Here is a 9,964-nt window from a genome sequence, read left to right as displayed (position 1 = left end):
TCTCTCTCTCTCTCTCTCTCTCTCCCTCTTTTTTAAAAAAAAACAACATGGGGAATATAGCTCAGTTGGTAGAGTTCTTGCCTTGCATGCACAAAGCCCTGGGTTCAATCTCCAGCACCACCAAATAAATAAACAAAAATAAAAAGGTGTGGGGACTTATCTTAATGGTAAAGTACTCCTGGGTTCAATGCCCAGTACCAAGAAAAAAAAAAAAAGGACTTTTTGTAAAGTTCTTAGAACTTTACAAAGACTGATGACTGACTCATCTTCCCCCTACACAACTCTATGAAATGGATACTGCTATTATCCTTATTTTACAGATGAGGAAACTGAGGCACAGAGAGGTGAAGTCACTTGCCCAAGCTGATACACCTAGTGCTAGAAAGAAAGGAAGCAGGTATTGAGAATAATGAGAAGAACCTCACAAAGGGGGAGATACTGCAAACATCTAAGGGAAAGCATTCCAGACTAGCGCAAGGTCCCAGTATGGGAGCCGGGCATGGTGGGGCATGCAGGTGAAACTAGAGGGGTGTGAGGGCAAAAACCACAGAAAGGAACTTGAACTCAGTTTGAGTTCATAGCAACAGAGAGCTATGATAGATTTAAAAACAGATGAGATCCAATTTATGCCTTTAAAAGCTCAAATCGTCAGGCATGGTGGTGCACATGGGTAATCCCAGTAACTCCAGAGGCCCAGGCAGAAGGATTGAAAGTTCCAGGCTGGCCTGTGCAATTTAGCGAGACCCAGTCTCAAAAAATAAAAAACAAAAAAGAGTGGAATGCAGCTCAGTAGTAGAGTGCCCCTGGGTTCCACCCCAATACTTAAACAAACAAAAAAACCTCGTTCTGGTTCCTATGCATAGACAAGACTGAAGATTAAGTCCTGGCCCACTGTGTTTTTCACTAGTAATTAGTGAAAATTAATTATTGCTTGATGTGCCCTTCTCAAGCTCACTGCAACTCTGGCTCTCCCTCTTCCTCAGGTTGGCCTTCCGAATGTTCAATATCACCGACTCTTGGAGGCATTGCCTGACCCAAGTTCTTTGCCATTTCCCAACACACCCAACACACCTTCCTGTTTTTTAAGAATTCCTTGGGACCTTTGACCCATAACTAAAAGCCTGTATGACCTTGAGCAAAGGACTTTGCTTCTCTGTAACTTCTGTGATTAGAGCTTCCAATTCACAGGATTGTTGTGAGGATTAAATGAACTCCGTGCTATGATTACTATGGCAATAAAAAATTGTGTTATTTATCTGCTTATAGTTATGCTCCCTTATTAGAGCATAGGATCCAACAGAGAGAAGGATCCAGGCACCTTAAGCCCTTATCCCGCTAAGGGGCGCGGCCAGCGGCCAGCAGGGCGTCAGGGGCGTGGCCACAGGGCATTGGGCGTGGCTTGCTGGGGTGAGGCGGAGCCAGCGTTGGGGCGTGGTCAGAAGGTGGGGCGGGCCCAGCTTTGGGGCGGGCCCGGCAGGGGCGGAGCACTCACTCAGGCGCAGCATGCCCTCCCCGTCCGGCTTGTCCTTCCACCACTGGCCCTCATAGATGTCTCCGTTGCTGTAGTACATTCGGCCCCACCCGCAGCGCTGGTTGCTACACCACTCGCCCTCGTAAAACTCCTTGGGTCCGAAAAACTGGACCCCATAGCCCTGAAAGCACAAAAATGTTTCTGTTCACAGAGCCCCCACCAAAAGAGAAGCGCATCACCTTCCCAGGCACCAAGCCACCCACCTGAGCTCTGTCCTCGCTCAGCTCTCTATCCAAGCGGAGGGAGGGCCACACCTTGAAAGACCTCAGACTGTCCACTTCTCTCTGTCCCTCTGCTACCCCTGCACGCAGCCCACCATCCCCTCTCCCTCCCTTCAGATCCCCTTCCATCCTCGTCTACCGTCCTTCAGCAGCCAGGGCACCCTTCCCCCACCCCACTGTACTGCTGGGGTTGGAACCCAGGGGTGCTCTACCACTGAGTTACATCCTTGGCCCTTTTAATTTTTTTTTTTTTTTTTTTTTTGAGACAGAATCTTGTTAAGTTGCCCAGACTGCCCTCGAACTTGTGATCCTTCTGCCTCAGCTTCCTGAATCAGTAGGACTGCAGGTGTCCAGCCACCAAGTCTCCCTTGCCATACTGTCTCCATGTGGCTTAAAATGAAGATTCCTCCAAGTCTGTGAAAATAACTTGAGGGAACCTGTCCCTGTTTGGGAGTTCATGGCTCTTCTGACTGGCTTCTATCCCCTTCTTCCTTTCTTGTGCCATGGCCAAGGGTGTGGCTCTACATTTTGTTCCCAGTTTCCTACCCTCCCCTTTTATCCAGGCCCAGTATCCCCCAAAAGGGGAATTCTCAGAAGAGATGCCCAGGGAAAAGAAAGGCAGGAAATGACGAGGAGGAGGGTGGAGGAGACCTCAGCCTGGCCTGACAGGCCTGTGGTCTCCTTGGAGCCCCAGGATTTCATGGGCTCCTCCCTGGGCCCGCTCCTCTTGCTTCCTGTTTCCTGGGTTTTGTTCTGAAATGCTTTGACCCTTGCTAGGCAAGCACTCTACCACTGAGCCACAACCCAGCCCCCCCAGTCTTATCTCTTAACAACTACATGACCATTAGTGGCCAGGTTTTCTAGAACATGCCTAGAAAACAGTTCTAAACACACAAGGAGACCTATCTCCTACTAATCCAGCCACACCACCACTCCCACCTTCCAGATTACAATCCAATCACTATGGTTTTCATACCAGCCATGTTCCTGCCTCAGGGCCTTTACACTTGTGTGTCCTTTGTCTAGAACACTCTTCTCCAGGGGGTCTTTCCCAATGTAGGTCACACTCCCTGGGCTCCAGACTCTTACACACTGGCTCTCTCACACTCAGCAGGTATCAGACCCACCTCCACCCAGGGCATGCTGGGAACCACACTCACAGATTTCTTATCCTCTTTCCACCAGCCGGAGTAGACTCTCTGGTACTTTCTACTTCCTTTTTCAGGAAGGCTGAGGGTGCCATAGCCATCTCGCTTCCCAAACTTCCAGTCCCCTTCATAGATGGCTCCATTCTTCTTCCAGACCTGTGTTCCCTTCCCTGGTGACACATAGATGGGTCAACACTGCAGACATAGCCACCCTGGGGCTGGAGGCTGTGTGCCCGGACAGGCCTCAGGGACCCCTACACAGGCAATTCTCCAGGCCTAGGACAGGGTCTGCACCTCCTCTCTAGACTGCCAGAGCCCAGGAGAACCCCAGGAAAGCTCCATTTCTGCAAAGAGCTGTTCTCTGACAGCCTTTTGCCCTAAAGCCCAACTGATATAGCAAACCCCAAGGAGAAATCCACCCCTTCAGTGTTTCAGCCTCATCTCTTAAATGTATACATATGTGTGTGTGTGTATGTGTGTGTACACATATATATGTGTGTATGTTGTAGATGTACCCAACACCCTAATTTTACTTATTTATTTATTTATTTTTGGTACCAGGGATTGAACTCAGGGACACTTGACCACTGAGCCACATCCCCAGCCTTATTTTGTATTTTATTTAGAGACAGGATCTCACTGAGTTGCTTAGGGCCTCACTGAGTTGCTGAGGCTGGCTTTGAACTCGCGATCCTACTGTCTCAGCCTCTGAGCCACTGGGATTACAGGCGTGCGCCACTCTGCCCATCTTACTTATTGATTTATTTTAAAATATTTTTTAAGTTATAGATGGACACAGTACCTTTATTTTATTTATTTTTTTATGTGGTGCTGAGGATCAAACCCAGTGCCTCACACATGCTAGGCAAGCACTCTACCACTGAGCCACAACTCAGCCCCCTCAGTCTTACCTCTTAATAACACTACATGACCATTAGTGGCCAGGTTTTCTAGAACATGCCTAGAAAACAGTTCTAAACACACAAGGAGACCTATCTCCTACTAATCCAGCCACACCACCACTCCCACCTTCCAGATTACAATCCAATCACTATGGTTTTCATACCAGCCATGTTCCTGCCTCAGGGCCTTTACACTTGCTTGTCCTTTATCTAGAACACTCTTCTCCAGATACTCATTCCCTACTTCCAGCAAGGCTTGGCTGAAGCCTTATTTCCTTAATGAGGTCTCCCCTGACCATCCTGACCCAAATTACAAAGCCTCTCCCACACCCTTACCCGGCTCTGTTTCTTTCCATGTCCCTTATCAGCTCCTGACACAGTAGATAATTCTTTTGTCATTTTTTTGTGTGTTGTCTGTCTCTTCCAGGAGGATGCAAGCTCTACGAGAGTATGCACTGTCGATATGTTTTGTTCATCATGCCAAAGAACAGTGTCTGACATACACGACCAATATTTATTGAACAAAGGAATGAATAAAATACAAGCCAATTCATGGCTTGTTCTTTTTAATATTTTTTAATGTTTTATTTTTTAGTTGTAGTTGGTCACAATACCTTTATTTTATTTATTTATTTTTATGTGGTGCTTAGAATTGAACTGAGGGCCTTGCACATGCTAGGCAAGTGCTCTACCGGTGAGCCACAACCCCAGCCCCATGCTTGGTCTTTGATAGCCTGGGAACAAACCCAACATTGCCCCTGTGAGCTTTGTGACCTCAGGGAAGTAACTCTTTGGACCTGTCTAGGTCTCAGATGCCTCATCTATAAAATAGAGATGAGATTGTCTCATGGGACAACCTAACTATCTATACATGGGTGAATGAAGAAAGAAAATGTAGAGCTGGGCATGGTGGTGGCACATGCCTATAATCTCAGGTACTTGGGAGGCTGAGGCAGGATTGCAAGTTCGAGGTCAATTTAGGACACCTTAGAAAGACTCTGTATCAAAATTTTAAAAATAAAAATATAAAGTGGGCAGGGGATGTAGTTCAGTGCTGCAGTGTTCCTGGGTGGTTCAATCCACAATACTTAAAAAAAAAAAAAAGGAAGGATATATATGTGTATATGTATCTGTGTATATATATGAAGTGGGAAAGAAAGGAATATTATTCATTCTTAAAGAAAAGGAGATTCAGCTAGGCGTGGTGGTGCACACCTGTAATCCCAGTGGCTTGGGAAGCTGAGTCAGGAGGATTGTGAATTCAAAGCCAGCCTCAGCAAAAGTGAGGCGCTAAGCAACTCAGTGAGACCCTGTCTATAAATAAAATGTAAAATAAGGCTGTGGCTGTGGCTCAGTGGTCCAGTGCCCCTGAGTTCAAACCCAGGTATCAAAAAAAAAAAGGAAATCCTGCCATTTGGGGCAACATGGATAAATATGGAAAAACCTAGAGCACCTTATCTTTTTTATTGCTTTTTTTTTTTTTGGTAATGGATTGAACTCAGGGGTGCTTAACCACTGAGCCACATCCTAGCCCTTTTTATCTTTTATTTTGAGACAGGGTCTCACTAAGTTACCCAGTCTGGCTTTGAATTTGAGAATTTCCTGCTATGGCCTCCCAAGTTGCTGGGATTATAGGCATGAGCCACTGCACCCAGCTGGAGCACATTATCTCGATAGTAAAATAAGCCAGACACAGAAAGATAAATATCACATGATGTCACTTATATGTGGAATATAAAAACGTCAAACTCGTAGAAACAGAGTAGAATGATAGTTACCAGGAGCTGGGTATGAGGGAAATGGGAAGATGTTGGCCAAAGGGTATAAAGTTTCAATTACAAAGCCCGGCTCTATGTGCACACCTATAATCCCTGTGACTCAGGAAGCTGAGGCAGGAGGATTGAAAGTTTGAGGCTAGCCTCAGCAATTTAGCAAGGCCCTAAGCAACTTAGTGAGAGCTTGTCTCAAAATTTTAAAGAAAGGGCTTGGATGTTGCTCAGTGGTAAAGTGCCCCTGGGTTCAATCCCTGGTACCAAAACCAAAACGAAACAAAAAACCTTTCAGTTATTATTTTTTAGTTTTCGGAAGACATAACATCTTTGTTTGTATGTGGTGCTGAGGATCAAACCCGGGCCGCATGCATGCCAGGCGAGCGCGCTACCGCTTGAGCCACATCCCCAGCCCCTGGCCATATTATTAAAAAAAGCACAACTCACCATGGCCTTTGAAGCCCTATGTAGTTGGCTCTACTAACCATCCTGCTCTCCTTCTTTCACTGTGCTTCAGTCACACTGACTTCTAGTGTGTCCCTGGATGCAGCCACACACCCTCTTAATATTTCAGACCATCCCTCCCCTCTGGTTCCACTTTCTAGAAGGCATGCTGCTCTGCCCTCCAGGGTCTGAGACACATTCTCATCCTTGGGCCCCACTCAAATATCACTGCTACCCCTGACTATCTGTCTCTCAGGGCCCCTTAGCTCTCCTCTTTGTTTCCCCTTCTCATCCTGATGCCACCACTTTTAGCTGCTCCATCTTGGGTAGTTACTTCCTGTCTGTGAATCCCAGTTACCCCATTTGTGAGATTTTTTTTTTTTCTGGTACTGGGGATTGAACTCAGGGGCACTTGACCACTGAGCCACATCCCCAGTCCTATTTTGTACTTTATTTAGAGACAGGGTCTCACTGAGTTGCTCTGTGCCTTGCAGTTGCTAAGGCTGGCTTTGAACTCGAGATCCTCCTGTCTCAGCCTCCAGAGCTGCTGGGATTATAGGCATGTGCCACTGCGCCCGGCCCATTTGTGAGATTTGATGTTACCTTATTGTGCAGGTTCTCAGCAAGACCAGAGGATCCCTGAGGATTGGAATTGTGTCAGTTGCCCAGCACTGGGTCTGGCATGGATGGGCAGTTCAGTAAGTATTTTTGAAGTGAGCAGTCTTAAGAAACCTCTGAGATACCCAATCCTGCAATCCCGGCCCCTCATGATCTTTCTTTCTTTCTTTTTTTTGCAGTGCTAGATTGAACCCAGGGCCTCATGCATGCTAGGTGAGTGCTCTATCCCAGCCCCAGCACTCGCTCTTGTGACTGCTACTAATCTGTCCATATTCACTTCAACTTAGTCAAATGTGTCCCAAAGAGCAGGGGTCTGGATTCTGCATTCCCAGAATTCACCAACAGCCCCAGGCTCCTCTACTCTGGGTGTTCTCCTCCAGGGTCTGAGACACATTTGACAGAAGTTCCCCTATTGCATGAGTCCTGGGCTACAAGATTGATGGATGCCATCTCTTAGCTTTACAAATCGGTCTTGGGGTGTGGCTCAGTGGTAGAGCTCTCGCCTAGCATGCATGCGGCTCTGGGTCTAATCCCCAGGACAGGAAGGCAGTAGAGGGCAAGGATTGAGAGCTGGCAAAAGTGAAGAAGCCTGGTCAGGTTTTTGAATAAAAAGGCTGCCTTTTCCTTTTGCCAACCAGTCCCAAGCTTAACCCATATTTCAGAGAGCAGGGACCTCGCTCAATCCCCAGAGCCCCAGGGGCAGGCTGGCTTCTGGAGGCCCCTTTGTCCCCTGCTGGTCCCAAGACCCTCACGCAGCTGAGGTCAGGGCCGAAGTAGGTTCCAGATCCCCAGCACGGGGAGGTCCTTTCTGGTCCAGGTCACCACACTACTTGGAGAGCCTTAGGGTCACCTCTTATGTCCCTAATGAATTCTGCACAATTTTCTTGTGCCTGTTGCCTGCCCACCACAGCTCTGACCTCACACTGGCTACCTGAGGGTCCCCCGCTCACCATGTTTTGTGTTGTCCTTCCACTCGCCCACGTAGTGATCACCATTCACAGCATACACTTGGTGTCTCAGTCCGTTCTTCTGGGCCTTCTGGTCCCACCCCTTCCATAGGGGCTCCGACTTTGGGGGGCATTTGAAGACTGGCATGTTGGTTGCTTCTGTGGGGCCAGAAGGTGCTGGAAAAGGGACAGGGACATGAGGGGTTTAGTGTGCCTTGTTTACAGGCTGGGATCCTAGGGTTTCCCAGGGAGGCACTTGAGTGCAGGTGGGATGATTCATGTGTATTCTGAGTCCCCAGGGCAGATGAGCAGCCTATGGAAGGGGGTCCTTTTGTGCTGGGCTGACCCTTAGCTATTCCCTCCCTTGCCTTCCCCTAGGGCCCCCTCCATGGGGATCTGATGGAACAATTGCTTGGGAATCCAGGGAGACCATTAGGAACCCAGGGTTTATGATGGCATCAGAGAGAAGCTGCCGCTTGGAGGAATGACAGTCACATATTTGATGACTAGAATGATCAATCAGAGTAGGTCCTGGTCCTGTGGCTGGAGGAACCCAGGGGAAAGGGCCAGGTGGTGGGAGCAAGGGGGTATCTGGCAGACAGCTGGCTTTTGCATAGCTTGCAGGAACCGCCTGCCCTCCAGGGCCAAGCATTGTACTGTGGTTCCCCATGGTCCTGCCTCATCTATCTAGCTGACAGGATGGTGGCAAATCCCAGGGGCTGAGTTTGACAATTAAAGAGACGGTGGGGGGAAGGGCGGGTGGTGACCAAGTGAGCAGGTTTCGTGGGGCTGAAGGGTTTCCTGGCACCTCAGATTTTTGGTGCTAAAATATGGGACAGTCCCAGGCACACCAGGACTGTCACCCTTCCATGTGTGACCCTTAACTTCCATCCCACTGCCTTGTTAGGTTTTTTTCCACTGGACCCAGCTCTGCTTAGTTTAGTCGCAGAGGGACTTTGTTGGGGGGAATGTAGGTCTTCCCTTCAGGGTCTGGGAGCCTGTGTTTCTATTCCTTGTGTCCCCAGAATCTCCAACACAGACATTCACGGCCAGCTGTCTGTCTTCGTTTGTCTTGTTCATGGGTGATAAAAATGGCCTTCTCCAAATCCTGGGGACCCTTGTCTTCCCTCAGCAGCTGCATGGTTTCCGGGGCTACACATAAGCACTCCCAGGTACTGACATACTCAGATACTGACCAATTAGAATGGCCTCAGAGACAGCAGATTCCAAGAGATCATGGTGTCCCAGCAACCATCCATGGGGCCAGCCTGCTGGGCATGTGCCCCCTGTGCAGCTGCATAGCAGGTCCTCCTTACAAGCCCTGAGCTACATCTTTGGTTTACTGTTCTTCTATTACCATTTCAAAATTCTTATACTTTTGGAGCAAAGGCCCCTGAGTTTACATTTTGTACCGTGTATCCATGTCCTCTTTAGATAGTCTTGGTCTTGTACATACTCTTCAGTTGCTGTATTGTGTGGTAGCTGGAGCTCTCGGGGGGCCTCAGATAGGAAGAGGGAGCCTGGCTAGTATGAACAGATTTGGCTGCTGGCTGAATGTTGGTGTTGCCCATCTGCATTTGCAGTCCCCCTACCCCGCCCCCATTCTGGGGATTGAATCCAGGAGCACTTTACTGCTGAACTACATCCTCAGTCCCCTCTGCCCTTTTATTTTGTCAGGGTCTTGCTAAATTGCTGAGGCTGGCCTCAAACTTGCAATCCTTCTGCCTTGGCCTTCTGAATTGCTGGGATCACAGGCATGCACCACCATTGCCAGTTTTTAGCATTCTTATATGTTCTTCAGCATCAATCTAAATTGCACCATCTCTGAGCGTGCCTGAGGCTGGAATCCCTCACTACTATGCCCTCCACCCCAAAGAAAAGGGTCTCCTTGGGACCACCAGGACTGTGTCTTTCTTTTTTCCCACTTGTCCCTGTGGGAAAGTATACTTTTAGCTAAGAAGAGTTAAATGGGCTCTGAGGGTATACTCCTCCTTTCTTCCCTCTCCCATTTTTTTCTTTTTAAACTAGATGTGGGGCAGGGGGAAGTCATAGCCTCTTGCTCTGGATTGAAAGACTGTCTCCCCAGAGTAGGACCTCCAGGATTTTATTTTATCTTTTTTTAAAAATACTTTTTTGGGGGGCTGGGGCCGTAGCTCAGTGGCAGAGCTCTTACCTTGGACGTGGGAGGCACTGGGTTCAATCCTCGGCACCACATAAATAAATACACAAATAAAATAAAGGCATGCTGTCCGTCTACAACTACAAAAAAAAAATTAAAAAAATACATTTTTACGTTGTAGATGGACACAATACCTTTGTTTTATTTGTGTTTTATATATATATATATATATATATATATATATATATATATATATATATATATA

At 47.8% G+C, this 9,964-nt stretch overlaps 1 protein-coding gene across 3 annotated transcripts in view; it reads right to left on the bottom strand.

Annotated features, from left to right (window-relative positions):
- Positions 1-121: 121 nt before the first annotated feature.
- The window catches only part of Morn3 (MORN repeat containing 3), a 12,181-nt gene continuing 2,338 nt past the window's right edge, over positions 122-9,964 (bottom strand). For all 3 annotated transcript variants that reach the window (XM_015502381.2, XM_048785568.1, XM_048785569.1), the window contains exons 2-4: positions 7,584-7,757; positions 2,913-3,070; positions 122-1,652 (exon numbers count right to left, since the gene is read on the bottom strand). In XM_015502381.2, the coding sequence (XP_015357867.1) occupies positions 1,320-1,652; positions 2,913-3,070; positions 7,584-7,728 (636 nt within the window). In that variant the 5' untranslated portion in view covers positions 7,729-7,757 and the 3' untranslated portion in view covers positions 122-1,319. The remainder of the gene's footprint in view (positions 1,653-2,912; positions 3,071-7,583; positions 7,758-9,964) is intronic.

This window comes from Marmota marmota, unplaced genomic scaffold, assembly GCF_001458135.2.
Source record: "Marmota marmota marmota unplaced genomic scaffold, marMar, whole genome shotgun sequence".
Taxonomy (NCBI): Eukaryota; Metazoa; Chordata; class Mammalia; order Rodentia; family Sciuridae; genus Marmota; species Marmota marmota.
The sequence above is the reverse complement of the archived record's forward strand: the minus strand, read 5'-3'. Positions and strand labels throughout refer to the sequence as shown.